Below are 17,483 nucleotides of genomic sequence, written 5' to 3'. Positions count from 1 at the left end.
ATCAGCTGATATCTCAAAGTGCTGTACAGAAACCCAGCCTAAAACCCCAAACAGCAAGCAATGCAGGTGTAGAAGCACGGTGGCTAGGAAAAACTCCCTAGGAAGAAATCTAGAGAGGAACCAGGCTATGAGGGGTGGCCAGTCCTCTTCTGGCTGTGCCGGGTGGAGATTATAAACCTAGAGAGGAACCAGGCTATGAGGGGTGGCCAGTCCTCTTCTGGCTGTTCCGGGTGGAGATTATAAACCTAGAGAGGAACCAGGCTATGAGGGGTGGCCAGTCCTCTTCTGGCTGTGCTGGGTGGAGATTATAAACCTAGAGAGGAACCAGGCTATGAGGGGTGGCCAGTCCTCTTCTGGCTGTTCCGGGTGGAGATTATAAACCTAGAGAGGAACCAGGCTATGAGGGGTGGCCAGTCCTCTTCTGGCTGTGCCGGGTGGAGATTATAAACCTAGAGAGGAACCAGGCTATGAGGGGTGGCCAGTCCTCTTCTGGCTGTGCTGGGTGGAGATTATAAACCTAGAGAGGAACCAGGCTATGAGGGGTGGGCCAGTCCTCTTCTGGCTGTTCCGGGTGGAGATTATAAACCTAGAGAGGAACCAGGCTATGAGGGGTGGCCAGTCCTCTTCTGGCTGTGCCGGGTGGAGATTATAAACCTAGAGAGGAACCAGGCTATGAGGGGTGGGCCAGTCCTCTTCTGGCTGTTCCGGGTGGAGATTATAAATCTAGAGAGGAACCAGGCTATGAGGGGTGGGCCAGTCCTCTTCTGGCTGTTCCGGGTGGAGATTATAAATCTAGAGAGGAACCAGGCTATGAGGGGTGGGCCAGTCCTCTTCTGGCTGTGCCGGGTGGAGATTATAAATCTAGAGAGGAACCAGGCAATGAGGGGTGGGCCAGTCCTCTTCTGGCTGTGCTGGGTGGAGATTATAAACCTAGAGAGGAACCAGGCTATGAGGGGTGGCCAGTCCTCTTCTGGCTGTGCTGGGTGGAGATTATAACAGAACATGATGTTCAAATGTTCATAAATGACCAGCAGGATCAAATAATAATCACAGTAGTTGTCGAGGGTGCAACAGGTCAGCACCTCAGGAGTAAATGTCAGTTGGCTTTTCATAGACTATCATTCAGAGTATCTCTACCGCTCCTGCTGTCTCTAGAGAGTTGAAAACAGCAGGTCTGGGACAGGTAGCACGTTCGGTGAACAGGTCAGTTCCATAGCCACAGGCAGAACAGTTGAAACTGGAGCAGCAGCACGACCAGGTGGACTGGGGACAGCAAGGAGTCATCATGCCAGATAGTCCTGAGGCATGGTCCTAGGGCTCAGGTCCTCCTAGAGAGAGAAAGAAAGAGAGAATTAGAGAGAGCATACTTAAATTCACACAGGACACCGGATAAGACAGGAGAAGTACTCCAGATATAACAGACTGACCCTAGCCCCCGACACATAAACTACTGCAGCATAAATACTGGAGGCTGAGACGGGAGGGGTCAGGAGACACTGTGGCCCCATCTGATGATACCCCCGGACAGGGCCAAACAGGCAGGATATAACCCCACCCACTTTGCCAAAGCACAGCCCCAACACCACTAGAGGGATATCTTCAACCACCAACTTACCATCCTGAGACAAGTTTTTAATGTCCCGTTGGTAGGATATACGTGCTCGTCTATTTGATTCTAATTTGATTCTACGTTTGCTAATAGGACCGATGGTAAATGTAGATCACCCTCTTTGAGACGGATCCTTACAAGGCACCCGGACCGTCGTCCACGATATCTCCGTCTTTACCTCCTGCGAAATACGGGGATGAGGGCCCTGTTGGGGATGACGTCATCGTTTCCGTCCGACTCGTTGAAGAATTCCTCCAGTACGAGGTGAGTAATCGCTGCCCTGATATCCAGAAGCTCATTTCGGTCATAAGACACCGCGTCAGAAACATTATGGACAAAATAAGTTACAATTAAAGAAAAAAATAAATCTATTTCAAATCCATTCAGCCCCTTTTCCTCTCTTCCTCTCCTCCTTCCTTTCATCTTTCCTTCATTCCTTCCTTCCTTCCCTACCCCCCTCTCTCTCTCTCCCTCTCCATCTCTTCTCTTCATAACAGTAGGGGCTGCTAAAATGTTTTGATCGCTGGGGGTGGGGGAAATTAAATGTTGCTTTGGGCCCCAAAAGGCTCGTGAACGGCACAAGACAATTTACTGTTATAAAGTATAGAAAGGAGAGAGGTTGAAGATCTTTTCCTCATGAAATGAATTATGTGATGGCAGCAATATAGCAATAACATCGTGTTTGAACTACTTACTGTATGTAGATATGACTGTATCCAGTCTCTGAATAATGGCTCGACACTCGGAACAATTTATTATGTAACCATTTACCCCAAGCGTAGAAAGCCGGTGCACCATGTCCCACCCTCTCTTTCCTCCCTCTTTTTTTCGGCGTGTTTCAGAATGGCTACTCGCAAGGAAACACCGTCGACACCAACCGCCCCGATGGCTTCCACGTCTCCGGGAGCGACTTTAGATTCACCTGTGAAACAGATTCAGATCGAAGGGCTGGTAAGTTAAATACGAAGTTATTTCTGTCCGTTTTTGGAGGCTGTGGGACCCGGATAGACTGGCTGGAAAGTGTGGCTATGCTAGTTAGCATCATGGCGGACACAAGCGGGATGTATGGAATGTGTCCTAACTGTTAAATGTGGTTGGATAGTATCGCTGTCCGTACCATTTTTTTGTTGTTGTGACAATAAAAAGCCCGATTTACCAGACATTAACACCAGGGTCTTGTTGCTAACGTTAAATGTGGTTAGTACTGCCATACTGTGTTGGATCTTCGCTTGCCAACTTGTCTCAAGAGGACCACAATAGAAATAATCCCGTTAACCTCGATTTTATTCATGTTCATGTATAAGGCTTTTAAGTTTTGTGTGTGCTTTTTTTATTTTTTATTTTTTAAATGGTCGAATTAATAAACTAAAATACTTTTTTTTTTTCATGTAGAAAAGGAAAGTGACGTCACTCCTGCCATACGGCTGAAAATCCATCTCGAACTATGTAGTTAATAATAAACAGGGGTGGACAAAAGTACCCCGTTTTCAAACTGGAGTAAATGTCGACCTCTTAAAAGAAAATGACTCAAGTAAAAGTCACCCAGTAAAATACTACAAGAGTAAAAGTCTAAAAGTATTTGGTTTAAAATGTACTTAAGTATCAAAAGTTATAGTTTATATTTAAAATGTCTTATATTAAGAGAACCAGAAGACACAATGTTCTTGTTTTTTTTAAACATTTACGGATAGCCAGGGGCACAGTTAAACTCTCAGACATAATTTACAAACGAAGTGTTTGTGTTTACTGAGTCCACCAGATCAGAGGCAGTAGAGATGACCAGGGATGTTCTCTGTTTAGTGAGTCATCCAGATCAGAGGCAGTAGGGATGACCAGGGATGTTCTCTGTTTAGTGAGTCCTCCAGATCAGAGGCAGTAGGGATGACCAGGGATGTTCTCTGTTTAGTGAGTCCTCCAGATCAGAGGCAGTAGGGATGACCAGGGATGTTCTCTGTTTAGTGAGTCCTCCAGATCAGAGGCAGTAGGGATGACCAGGGATGTTCTCTGTTTAGTGAGTCCTCCAGATCAGAGGCAGTAGGGATGACCAGGGATGTTCTGTTTAGTGAGTCCTCCAGATGAGGCAGTAGGGATGACCAGGGATGTTCTCTGTTTAGTGAGTCCTCCAGATCAGAGGCAGTAGGGATGACCAGGGATGTTCTCTGTTTAGTGAGTCCTCCAGAGGCAGTAGGGATGACCAGAGATGTTCTCTGTTTAGTGAGTCCACCAGATCAGAGGCAGTAGGGATGACCAGGGATGTTCTCTGTTTAGTGAGTCATCCAGATCAGAGGCAGTAGGGATGACCAGGGATGTTCTCTGTTTAGTGAGTCCTCCATATCAGAGGCAGTAGGGATGACCAGGGATGTTCTCTGTTTAGTGAGTCCACCAGATCAGAGGCAGTAGGGATGACCAGGGATGTTCTCTGTTTAGTGAGTCATCCAGATCAGAGGCAGTAGGGATGTCCAGGGATGCTCTTTTGATAAGTGCGTAAATTAGACAATTTCATGTCCTGCTAAGCATTCAAAATGTAACGAATACTTTTGGGTTTCAGGGAAAATGTAAGGAGTAAAAAGTACATTATTTTCTTGAAGAATGTAGTGGAGTAAAACCTAAAGTTGTCAAAAATATAAATTGTTAAGTACAGATACCCCCCAAAAACTTCATCAGTCAGTGCCAGAAGTGGCCCCTGCTGTGTCCACAGTACACACATTACTCAAACAAACAAAAAAAGCTCACAAATGAACTGGAAAAACAGAAATGACAGATTTGCATCTAGTCTACATTGACCTTTTCTCCTGCACTACCGCTGTTTTGCCAACAGAGGGCGCCATTGTTTTACTGCTAGTGAAATCTAATCAATCTGCAGTAGAAAAAATAAAGAAGCTGTTTTTTTATGCTTCATGTTTATTCAGAGGAGAGGAACTTGACCGGGCAGCTGCTGCTAGAACACGATTTGATCGTCCTCGTTAAATCAACAGCCAGACGAGAGGACTACGGTTCAAATAAGAGTCTACTGTGTATGGTTTAATAAGTGCTTGGCTGGTTAGATACAAGGAGATTTGTTATGAAGAAATATGGACTCATTTTGGGAAAATAATTGTCTGCCCGCATCTCAAATAGCACCCTATTCTTTAATATAGCGCACCACAGGTCCTGGTCAAAAGTAGTTCGCTATATAGGGAATAGAGTGTCATTTAGGATTCAGCCTGTGTTTGTCTGTGAAATACACCGCATTCATTCATTTTGGGGCTTCCGAGTGGCTCAGCGGTCTAAGGCACTGCAACTCAGTGTTAGAGGCGTAACTACAGGCCCTGGTTCGATCCCGGGCTGTATCACAGCCGGCTGTGATCGGAAGTCCCATAAGGCAACGCACAATTTGGCCCAACGCCGTCCCGGGTTAATGGAGGTTTTGGCCAATGGTAGGCCGTCATTTGTAAATAAGAATTAACCCGACTTGCCTGGTTGAGTAAAACATCTAACCCACCTGTGGTTGCTGCCTGCCTGGTGCTAGATTGGATCATTGTGAAGGACAGTTCTTCCCAGTGTAGCTAGTCACCTACTCGGGGGTACTTGGAGACAGCCAGCTAGTTGCTATTCCATTGCATCATGCTACGTCAAGAGATCTAGAGTCAGGATGGCCAGGATGTCCTGTTAAAACAGAAGCAGGATCTGTTTTATTTCTGTAGATGCATATGGATCATTTATAAAGCCACAAATCTAATGTTCTTAGTCACATGCACCGAATACAACTGATGTAGACCTTACAGTGAAATGCTGAATACAACAGGTGTAGTAGACCTTACAGGGAAATGCTCAATACAACAGGTGTAGTAGACCTTACAGTGAAATGCTGAATACAACAGGTGTAGTAGACCTTAAAGTGAAATGCTGAATACAACAGGTGTAGGTAGACCTTACAGTGAAATGCTGAATACAACAGGTGTAGTAGACCTTAAAGTGAAATGCTGAATACAACAGGTGTAGGTAGACCTTACAGTGAAATGCTGAATACAACAAGTGTAGTAGACCTTACAGTGAAATGCTGAATACAACCGGTGTAGTAGACCTTACAGTGAAATGCTGAATACAACCGGTGTAGTAGACCTTACAGTGAAATGCTGAATACAACAGGTGTAGTAGACCTTACAGTGAAATGCTGAATACAACAGGTGTAGTAGACCTTACAGTGAAATGCTGAATACAACAGGTGTAGTAGACCTTACAGTAGAAATGCTGAATACAACAGGTGTAGTAGACCTTACAGTGAAATGCTGAATACAACAGGTGTAGTAGACCTCACAGTGAAATGCTGAATACAACAGGTGTAGTAGGCCTTACAGTGAAATGCTGAATACAACAGGTGTAGTAGACCTTACAGTGAAATGCTGAATACAACAGGTGTAGTAGACCTTACAGTGAAATGCTGAATACAACAGGTGTAGTAGACCTCACAGTGAAATGCTGAATACAACAGGTGTAGTAGACCTTACAGTGAAATGCTGAATACAACAGGTGTAGGTAGACCTTACAGTGAAATGCTGAATACAACAGGTGTAGTAGACCTTACAGTGAAATGCTGAATACAACAGGTGTAGTAGACCTTACAGTAGAAATGCTGAATACAACAGGTGTAGTAGACCTTACAGTGAAATGCTGAATACAACAGGTGTAGTAGACCTTACAGTGAAATGCTGAATACAACAGGTGTAGTAGACCTTACAGTGAAATACTGAATACAACAGGTGTAGTAGACCTTACAGTGAAATGCTGAATACAACAGGTGTAGTAGACCTTACAGTGAAATACTGAATACAACAGGTGTAGTAGACCTTACAGTGAAATGCTGAACACAACAGGTGTAGTAGACCTTACAGTGAAATGCTGAATACAACAGGTGTAGTAGACCTCACAGTGAAATGCTGAATACAACAGGTGTAGTAGACCTTACAGTGAAATGCTGAATACAACAGGTGTAGTAGACCTCACAGTGAAATGCTGAATACAACAGGTGTAGGTAGACCTCACAGTGAAATGCTGAATACAACAGGTGTAGTAGACCTTACAGTGAAATGCTGAATACAACAGGTGTAGTAGACCTTACAGTGAAATGCTGAATACAACAGGTGTAGTAGACCTTACAGTGAAATGCTGAATACAACAGGTGTAGTAGACCTTACAGTGTAATGCTGAATACAACAGGTGTAGTAGACCTCACAGTGAAATGCTGAATACAACAGGTGTAGTAGACCTTACAGTGAAATGCTGAATACAACAGGTGTAGTAGACCTCACAGTGAAATGCTGAATACAACAGGTGTAGTAGACCTTACAGTGAAATACTGAATACAACAGGTGTAGTAGACCTTACAGTGAAATGCTGAATACAACAGGTGTAGTAGACCTCACAGTGAAATGCTGAATACAACAGGTGTAGTAGACCTTACAGTGAAATGCTGAATACATCAGGTGTAGTAGACCTTACAGTGAAATGCTGAATACAACAGGTGTAGGTAGACCTTACAGTGAAATGCTGAATACAACAGGTGTAGTAGACCTTACAGTGAAATGCTGAATACAACAGGTGTAGTAGACCTTACAGTGAAATGCTGAATACAACAGGTGTAGTAGACCTTACAGTGAAATGCTGAATACAACAGGTGTAGTAGACCTCACAGTGAAATGCTGAATACAACAGGTGTAGGTAGACCTCACAGTGAAATGCTGAATACAACAGGTGTAGTAGACCTTACAGTGAAATGCTGAATACAACAGGTGTAGTAGACCTTACAGTGAAATGCTGAATACAACAGGTGTAGTAGACCTTACAGTGAAATGCTGAATACAACAGGTGTAGTAGACCTTACAGTGTAATGCTGAATACAACAGGTGTAGTAGACCTCACAGTGAAATGCTGAATACAACAGGTGTAGTAGACCTTACAGTGAAATGCTGAATACAACAGGTGTAGTAGACCTTACAGTGAAATGCTGAATACAACAGGTGTAGTAGACCTCACAGTGAAATGCTGAATACAACAGGTGTAGGTAGACCTCACAGTGAAATGCTGAATACAACAGGTGTAGTAGACCTTACAGTGAAATGCTGAATACAACAGGTGTAGTAGACCTTACAGTGAAATGCTGAATACAACAGGTGTAGTAGACCTTACAGTGAAATGCTGAATACAACAGGTGTAGTAGACCTTACAGTGTAATGCTGAATACAACAGGTGTAGTAGACCTCACAGTGAAATGCTGAATACAACAGGTGTAGTAGACCTTACAGTGAAATGCTGAATACAACAGGTGTAGTAGACCTTACAGTGAAATGCTGAATACAACAGGTGTAGTAGACCTTACAGTGAAATGCTGAATACAACAGGTGTAGTAGACCTTACAGTGAAATGCTGAATACAACAGGTGTAGTAGACCTTACAGTGAAATGCTGAATACAACAGGTGTAGTAGACCTTACAGTGAAATGCTGAATACAACAGGTGTAGTAGACCTTACAGTGAAATGCTCAATACAACAGGTGTAGTAGACCTTACAGTGTAATGCTGAATACAACAGGTGTAGTAGACCTCACAGTGAAATGCTGAATACAACAGGTGTAGTAGACCTTACAGTGAAATGCTGAATACAACAGGTGTAGGTAGACCTTACAGTGAAATGCTGAATACAACAGGTGTAGTAGACCTCACAGTGAAATGCTGAATACAACAGGTGTAGTAGGCCTTACAGTGAAATGCTGAATACAACAGGTGTAGTAGACCTTACAGTGAAATGCTGAATACAACAGGTGTAGTAGACCTTACAGTGAAATGCTGAATACAACAGGTGTAGTAGACCTCACAGTGAAATGCTGAATACAACAGGTGTAGTAGACCTTACAGTGAAATGCTGAATACAACAGGTGTAGTAGACCTCACAGTGAAATGCTGAATACAACAGGTGTAGTAGACCTCACAGTGAAATGCTGAATACAACAGGTGTAGTAGACCTTACAGTGAAATGCTGAATACAACAGGTGTAGTAGACCTTACAGTGAAATGCTGAATACAACAGGTGTAGTAGACCTTACAGTGAAATGCTGAATACAACAGGTGTAGTAGACCTTACAGTGAAATGCTGAATACAACAGGTGTAGTAGACCTTACAGTGAAATGCTGAATACAACAGGTGTAGTAGACCTCACAGTGAAATGCTGAATACAACAGGTGTAGTAGACCTTACAGTGTAATGCTGAATACAACAGGTGTAGTAGACCTTACAGTGAAATGCTGAATACAACAGGTGTAGTAGACCTTACAGTGAAATGCTGAATACAACAGGTGTAGTAGACCTTACAGTGAAATGTTTACTTACGAGCCCCTTGACCAACAATGCATTTAAATAAATAAAATAAGAATAAGCGATAAATGTAACAATAAAAGTAACAAGTAATTAAAGAGCAGTTAAATAACAATAGTGAGACTATATACAGGGGGGGGGGGTACCAGTATAGAGTCAATGTGGAGGCTATATACAGGGTATTATGGTACAGAGTCAATGTGGAGGCTATATACAGGGTATTATGGTACAGAGTCAATGTGGAGGCTATATACAGGGTATTATGGTACAGAGTCAATGTGGAGGCTATATACAGGGTATTATGGTACAGAGTCAATGTGGAGGCTATATACAGGGTATTATGGTACAGAGTCAATGTGGAGGCTATATACAGGGTATTATGGTACAGAGTCAATGTGGAGGCTATATACAGGGTATTATGGTACAGAGTCAATGTGGAGGCTATATACAGGGTATTATGGTACAGAGTCAATGTGGAGGCTATATACAGGGGGGGGGGGTACCAGTATAGAGTCAATGTGGAGGCTATATACAGGGTATTATGGTACAGAGTCAATGTGGAGGCTATATACAGGGGGGGGGGGTACCAGTATAGAGTCAATGTGGAGGCTATATACAGGGGGGGGTGGTACCAGTATAGAGTCAATGTGGATGCTATATACAGGGGGGGGTGGTACCAGTATAGAGTCAATGTGGAGGCTATATACAGGGGGGGGTGGTACCAGTATAGAGTCAATGTGGATGCTATATACAGGGGGGGGTGGTACCAGTATAGAGTCAATGTGGATGCTATATACAGGGGGGGGTGGTACCAGTATAGAGTCAATGTGGATGCTATATACAGGGGGGGGTGGTACCAGTATAGAGTCAATGTGGAGGCTATATACAGGGGGGGGTGGTACCAGTATAGAGTCAATGTGGAGGCTATATACAGGGGGGTATCAGTACAGAGTCAATGTGGAGGCTATATACAGGGGGTACCGGTACAGAGTCAATGTGGAGGCTATATACAGGGGGGGGTGGTACCAGTACAGAGTCAATGTCCACCGGTTAGTGGAGGTAATGTGTACATGTAGGTAGAGTTATTAAAGTGACTAGATGATAACAGAGAGTAGCAGCAGTTAGTGGAGGTAATGTGTACATGTAGGTAGAGTTATTAAAGTGACTAGATGATAACCGAGAGTAGCAGCAGTGTAAAAATGAACAGTTAGGCCATTGATTTATAGACCTAATTACATTGGAGTTTCCTCTCTCTCCTCAATGTTCTCAGACAATTAGGCGAAGGGCTGTTTCCTCGTCTCTGCTGCCTCCGCCTCATTGTTCTCCATCTCAACATGCTGGTTTCATTTAGTTATTATGCATATAGCAACATGGGGAAAAGGTGCCAATTCCACAGTATGGGGCCGACACCTGCCCTTCTCTATCTCTACTGAAAAGGATGTTTCAGAACCGCGGACAGCGACCGTAACGACACGGGAGAAAGTGTTTTCGTTATAAAACATAACATTAGATGGTGATTGACGGCTGGCGTGGCTGAGGTTTTTCTATGTAGAGGGACTATCGGCAAAGCCAATAGAGAATGGCAGGTGATCAATCAATCAATCAATCAGGTGTCGGCCCCATATATTAAATCACATGTTATTTGTCACATACACATGGTTAGCAGATGTTAATGGTCACATGGTTAGCAGATGTTAATGCGAGTGTAGCGAAATGCTTGTGCTTCTAGTTCCGACAATGCAGTAATAACCAACAAGTAATCTAACTAACAATTCCAAAACTACTGTCTTATACACACAAGTGTAAAGGGATAAAGAATATGTACATAAAGATAATATGAAACACATTTAGACATTGGTCATTCTCTCTCTATTCATCAATAGAGAGTCATACTTGGAGTCATACAGTGAGTTTAACCAGCATTTTTGGTGTTTGTTGCAATAGTCACTGATCTTTCAAGTCTATAAAAATGTCATTTTTGTTGTTGTGCCAAACAGCATAAATCAATGTTCATTGATACTCTTGTTTTTAGTAGTGTCTGCTCTGAACTGCAGGTTTGAGGAATTGAGACATAAAGGTTAACTTGTCTATTACAGTAGAATAATGTCTAAATGTGTTTCGGTGTCAATATGTCCCATTTCTGTTGGATCAAACCTCAAAATGTAAATAGTGAGTTAAAACCGCTTGTCAGACAGGATGATGAGGCCAGGGGGAGGGGCTTGGTGTGAGAGGCCAGGGGGAGGGGCTTGGCGTGAGAGGCCAGGGGGAGGGGCTTGGCGTGAGAGGCCAGGGGGAGGGGCTTGGCGTGTGCGTAAACCTTAGAGGAAGAGTCGAAGCGAGATGTTTTACTCTCGCTAAAATCTGTCCACAATAAGGCCAATGTGTTTCTATGGGCTTATTTCTGGACCTAAGCTTGTCGCCTGTCTTCCCTCCTTTGGGTCAACGACTCCCATTGTTAGGGCGGAGACGTGCATCTCTTCAATATATACAGATCTTTGTTCAGGATAGATAAATGGTGCCAGTCAAGTTTGGACACAAACTCATTCAAGGGTTTTTCTTTATTTGTTAAAACCATTTTCTACTTTGTAGAATAATAGTGAAGACATGAGAACTATGACAAAATATATTTTAGATTCTTCAAAGTAGCCTTTTGCCATGATGACAGCTTTGCACACTCTTGGCATTCTCATTCACTGGCAGTGTATATCGTGAATCACCGATCAGTCTGAAAAAATGCAGCTATGATTTTTAGGTCATATGGCCCGGCCCTCCACGGGGGCCCAGCGAGACCCGGCCCTCCACGGGGGCCCAGCGAGACCCGGCCCTCCACGGGGGCCCACCGAGACCCGGCCCTCCACGGGGGCCCACCGAGACCCGGCCCTCCACGGGGGCCCACCGAGGCCCGGCCCTCCACGGGGGCCCACCGTGGCCCTTGCCAGCCCTACCAACAGTTCTATTGAGCGTTGCACCAGGTTAACAGGTCATCGGGGTGGAGGTCTCAGTCAGCTACTTCAGATGCTTGGCTGGTACAAACATTCCACATCGTAGATCCTGAGTCACTCACATCCAATGTGTTATTGTGTCTGTGGGGCTCATGATTTATGGCCTGGAATTGAGGATGGAAGTCAGCAGGGTTTTCGCCTACGATTTCATGATTTTTGTTTGTTTGTTGCGTGATTCAATTTTAAACCTGTTTTGATTACAATTTTAGTGCCCACATACATCCATCTTTCTTCTCCACATGAAGTTTGCTGCCACCAGCTGTTTGAGCAAGATCGATCTGAGGTAGAAGAGAACCCTACCTTATAAAGTCCAACAGGCTTTACTTGCAATACCTGATGGTATTTATATGAAGCCTGAATATCATCACAAAGCCACTACTAGCTGATTTTTAACCCGCAGTCCTTCAGGAGATGTGGGACGATCGATCTGTCAGGGTTCCAGCTCTGTTGTGACGCTCCATTATTTTAGTTTTTGAGACGTGATGGAAGGATTGGTGTGGCTGGGTGAAGGTTTAGAATACGTGATGGAAGGATTGGTGTGGCTGGGTGAAGGTTTAGAATACGTGATGGAAGGATTGGTGTGGCTGGGTGAAGGTTTAGAATACGAGACGTGATGGAAGGATTGGTGTGGCTGGGTGAAGGTTTAGAATACGTGATGGAAGGATTGGTGTGGCTGGGTGAAGGTTTAGAATACGAGACGTGATGGAAGGATTGGTGTGGCTGGTTGAAGGTTTAGAATACGAGACGTGATGGAAGGATTGGTGTGGCTGGTTGAAGGTTTAGAATACGTGATGGAAGGATTGGTGTGGCTGGGTGAAGGTTTAGAATACGTGATGGAAGGATTGGTGTGGCTGGTTGAAGGTTTAGAATACGTGATGGAAGGATTGGTGTGGCTGGGTGAAGGTTTAGAATACGTGACGGAAGGATTGGTGTGGCTGGGTGAAGGTTTAGAATACGTGACGGAAGGATTGGTGTGGCTGGGTGAAGGTTTAGAATACGTGAGTATTTACAGACTTTAATCTGACCCTGTGGCTTTGAGAGAGGGGAAGAAGGACGTTTGCAGCAGTGATAGAGGGGGAATAGACCTTTAAAAGGTGTCTGTTCTGTCCCTATAAAACGTGGACTGAATCCAGACGTTGAAAAAAAACCTATTTTATTTTCAACAATATAACAATATAAAACAAGTCTTACCACTTAATGTAGCCGTTAGCGATGATGCTAATGAAAAGCCTTCTGGTAGATTTAAAGTCCCCCCCCCCCCCCCCAAAAAAAACCATCTCATTTAAATGCTAAGTACGAAGTAGCCAATGTTCACCTGGCAGAATGACCTCATGAATATTTAAATATATACAGTGGGTTTTCTGTTCACACACCTCCTGTTGGTGGAGAGCACATTATGCACTTTTATAACTTTTATTTCCGGCAATTCTATGTATTTTTTTTACCATAGAGTGTAGATATTATTTTTGTTGCAATTTAAAAGCTATTTTCCTGTGATTCTACATATTTTGTAGTGCGTGTGTTCATGTGATTTTTCAGAGACTCCCAACATTACAACTAAATCAGAAGTTTTAGAGAACCAAGCTATAAAACACGTTAGCTGCCCTGGGTTAGCTGCCCTGGGTTAGCTGCCCTGGGTTAGCTGCCCTGGGCTCGTTGTTGCCCTGGGCTCGTTGTTGCCCTGGGCTCGTTGTTGCCCTGGGCTCGTTGTTGCCCTGGGCTGTTAGTTGCCCTGGGCTGTTAGTTGCCCTGGGCTGTTAGTTGCCCTGGGCTGTTAGTTGCCCTGGGCTCGTTGCCCTGGGTTGTTATTTGCCCTGGGCTCGTTGCCCTGGGCTGTTATTTGCCCATGGCTCCCTGGTCTGTTATTTCCCCATGGTCCCACATGGCTCCCTGGTATTAATAACCAATAGGGTTCCTCAACCTCTCCTCTGTTCCAGCAGTGTGAGATGGTCTGTTGATCTTGACCTGCTTCTGCTCTTATCAATGTGATTTATGAGGAACTCTTGTGACCTGTTGTTTTTCAGCTTGTTACTCTTGTTTTATTCACACTGTTGTCCTTTTTTATCTTCCTCGTCTCCGGCGTGTTCTCTCTAGAACAACAGAGCGCTAAGGCCTCTGACCCGTCATCCCATCCCTCCATGGTGTCTATTCCTCGTCTCCGGCGTGTTCTCTCTAGAACAACAGAGCGCTAAGGCCTCTGACCCGTCATCCCTCCATGGTGTCTATTCCTCGTCTCCGGTGTGTTCTCTCTAGAACAACAGAGCGCTAAAGGCCTCTGACCCGTCATCCCTCCATGGTGTCTATTCCTCGTCTCCGGTGTGTTCTCTCTAGAACAACAGAGCGCTAAAGGCCTCTGACCCGTCATCCCTCCATGGTGTCTATTCCTCGTCTCCGGCGTGTTCTCTCTAGAACAACAGAGCGCTAAAGGCCTCTGACCCGTCATCCCTCCATGGTGTCTATTCCTCGTCTCCGGCGTGTTCTCTCTAGAACAACAGAGCGCTAAAGGCCTCTGACCCGTCATCCCTCCATGGTGTCTATTCCTCGTCTCCGGCGTGTTCTCTCTAGAACAACAGAGCGCTAAAGGCCTCTGACCCGTCATCCCTCCATGGTGTCTATTCCTCGTCTCCGGCGTGTTCTCTCTAGAACAACAGAGCGCTAAAGGCCTCTGACCCGTCATCCCTCCATGGTGTCTATTCCTCGTCTCCGGTGTGTTCTCTCTAGAACAACAGAGCGCTAAAGGCCTCTGACCCGTCATCCCTCCATGGTGTCTATTCCTCGTCTCCGGTGTGTTCTCTCTAGAACAACAGAGCGCTAAAGGCCTCTGACCCGTCATCCCTCCATGGTGTCTATTCCTCGTCTCCGGTGTGTTCTCTCTAGAACAACAGAGCGCTAAAGGCCTCTGACCCGTCATCCCTCCATGGTGTCTATTCCTCGTCTCCGGTGTGTTCTCTCTAGAACAACAGAGCGCTAAAGGCCTCTGACCCGTCATCCCTCCATGGTGTCTATTCCTCGTCTCCGGCGTGTTCTCTCTAGAACAACAGAGCGCTAAGGCCTCTGACCCGTCATCCCTCCATGGTGTCTATTCCTCGTCTCCGGTGTGTTCTCTCTAGAACAACAGAGCGCTAAAGGCCTCTGACCCGTCATCCCTCCATGGTGTCTATTCCTCGTCTCCGGTGTGTTCTCTCTAGAACAACAGAGCGCTAAAGGCCTCTGACCCGTCATCCCTCCATGGTGTCTATTCCTCGTCTCCGGCGTGTTCTCTCTAGAACAACAGAGCGCTAAGGCCTCTGACCCGTCATCCCTCCATGGTGTCTATTCCTCGTCTCCGGTGTGTTCTCTCTAGAACAACAGAGCGCTAAAGGCCTCTGACCCGTCATCCCTCCATGGTGTCTATTCCTCGTCTCCGGTGTGTTCTCTCTAGAACAACAGAGCGCTAAAGGCCTCTGACCCGTCATCCCTCCATGGTGTCTATTCCTCGTCTCCGGTGTGTTCTCTCTAGAACAACAGAGCGCTAAAGGCCTCTGACCCGTCATCCCTCCATGGTGTCTATTCCTCGTCTCCGGTGTGTTCTCTCTAGAACAACAGAGCGCTAAAGGCCTCTGACCCGTCATCCCTCCATGGTGTCTATTCCTCGTCTCCGGTGTGTTCTCTCTAGAACAACAGAGCGCTAAAGGCCTCTGACCCGTCATCCCTCCATGGTGTCTATTCCTCGTCTCCGGCGTGTTCTCTCTAGAACAACAGAGCGCTAAAGGCCTCTGACCCGTCATCCCTCCATGGTATCTATTTTTATATTGATGTTTATATACTTTTATATAACCAAGCAAGGCCAGTCGAGAACAAGTTCTCATTTACGACTGCGACCTGGCCCAGAATAAAGCAAAGCAGTTTGACACACAACAAACATCAACACAGAGTTACACATGGAATAAACAAACATACAGTAGACATTAAATCTATATACAGTGAGTGGAAATGAGGTGAGATTAAGGAGGTGAGGCAATAAATAGGCCGTAGAGGTGAAGTAATTATAATTTAGCAAATTAAACACTGGAGTGATGAATGTGCAAGTGGAGATACTGGGGTGCAAAGGAGCAACACAATACAAATAACACTATGGGGATGAGGTAGTTAGATGGGCTATGTACGGGTGGGCTATGTACGGGTGGGCTATGTACGGGTGCAGTGATCTGTGACAGCTGGTGCTTAAAAGCTAGTGAGGGAGATATGACTCTCCAGCTTCAGAGATTTTTGCAGTTCGTTCCAGTCATTGGCAGCAAAGAACTGGATGGAGAGGCGGCCAAAGTAGGAATTGGCTTTGGGGGTGACTAGTGAGATACTGTATACCTGCTGGAGCGCGTGCTACGGGTGGGTGTTGCTATGGTGACCAGTGAGATATACCTGCTGGAGCGCGTGCTACGGGTGGGTGCTGCTATGGTGACCAGTGAGATATACCTGCTGGAGCGCGTGCTACGGGTGGGTGCTGCTATGGTGACCAGTGAGAGATACCTGCTGGAGCGCGTGCTACGGGTGGGTGCTGCTATGGTGACCAGTGAGATATACCTGCTGGAGCGCGTGCTACGGGTGGGTGCTGCTATGGTGACCAGTGAGAGATACCTGCTGGAGCGCGTGCTACAGGTGGGTGTTGCTATGGTGACCAGTGAGATATACCTGCTGGAGCGCGTGCTATGGGTGGGTGTTGTTATGGTGACCAGAGAGATATACCTGCTGGAGCGTGTGCTACGGGTGGGTGTTGTTATGGTGACCAGAGAGATATACCTGCTGGAGCGCGTGCTACAGGTGGGTGTCCACACAGTCAGGATTATTCCCTGAGTCTAGTGGAGACCAATAATCCTCTATAGTGTCTGGCTTGGTCCAGTTTCTGACCAAATACTTTGTCTTGCCCTTTTTCTGAAATTCTCTCTCACCCTCTCTCTCCCCCCTCTCTCTACCCCCCCTCTCTCTCCCCCCCCCTCTCTCTCTCCATCTCTCCCCCTCCCCCCCCCCCCCTCTCTCTCCATCTCTCTCCATCCCCCCCCCCCCTCTCTCTCATCTCTCTCCATCTCCCCTCTCTCTCATCTCTCTCCATCTCCCCCCCCCCCCTCTCTCTCCATCTCCCCCCCCCTCTCTCTCTCCATCTCCCCCCCCCTCTCTCTCTCCATCTCCCCCCCCCTCTCTCTCTCCATCTCCCCCCCCTCTCTCTCCATCTCCCCCCCTCTCTCTCTCCATCTCCCCCCCCTCTCTCTCTCCATCTCCCCCCCCTCTCTCTCTCCATCTCCCCCCCCTCTCTCTCTCCATCTCCCCCCCCCTCTCTCTCCATCTCCCCCCCCTCTCTCTCTCCATCTCCCCCCCCTCTCTCTCCATCTCCCCCCCCTCTCTCTCTCCATCTCCCCCCCCTCTCTCTCTCCATCTCCCCCCCCTCTCTCTCTCCATCTCCCCCCCCTCTCTCTCTCCATCTCCCCCCTCTCTCTCTCCATCTCCCCCCCTCTCTCTCTCCATCTCCCCCCCTCTCTCTCTCCATCTCCCCC

General features: G+C 46.1%; 1 protein-coding gene across 1 annotated transcript in view; it reads left to right on the top strand.

Annotated features, from left to right (window-relative positions):
• The first annotated feature begins 2,132 nt into the window (after positions 1-2,132).
• LOC116359265 (eukaryotic translation initiation factor 3 subunit H) overlaps positions 2,133-17,483 on the top strand; it is a 100,668-nt gene continuing 85,317 nt past the window's right edge. Inside the window, exon 1 of the mRNA XM_031811861.1 lies at positions 2,133-2,560. Coding sequence (XP_031667721.1) covers positions 2,453-2,560 — 108 coding nt within the window. The 5' untranslated portion in view covers positions 2,133-2,452. The remainder of the gene's footprint in view (positions 2,561-17,483) is intronic.

The sequence above is a fragment of the Oncorhynchus kisutch genome, unplaced genomic scaffold, assembly GCF_002021735.2.
Source record: "Oncorhynchus kisutch isolate 150728-3 unplaced genomic scaffold, Okis_V2 Okis02a-Okis13b_hom, whole genome shotgun sequence".
Lineage (NCBI taxonomy): Eukaryota > Metazoa > Chordata > Actinopteri > Salmoniformes > Salmonidae > Oncorhynchus > Oncorhynchus kisutch.
This window is presented reverse-complemented; position numbering and strand designations above follow the sequence as displayed.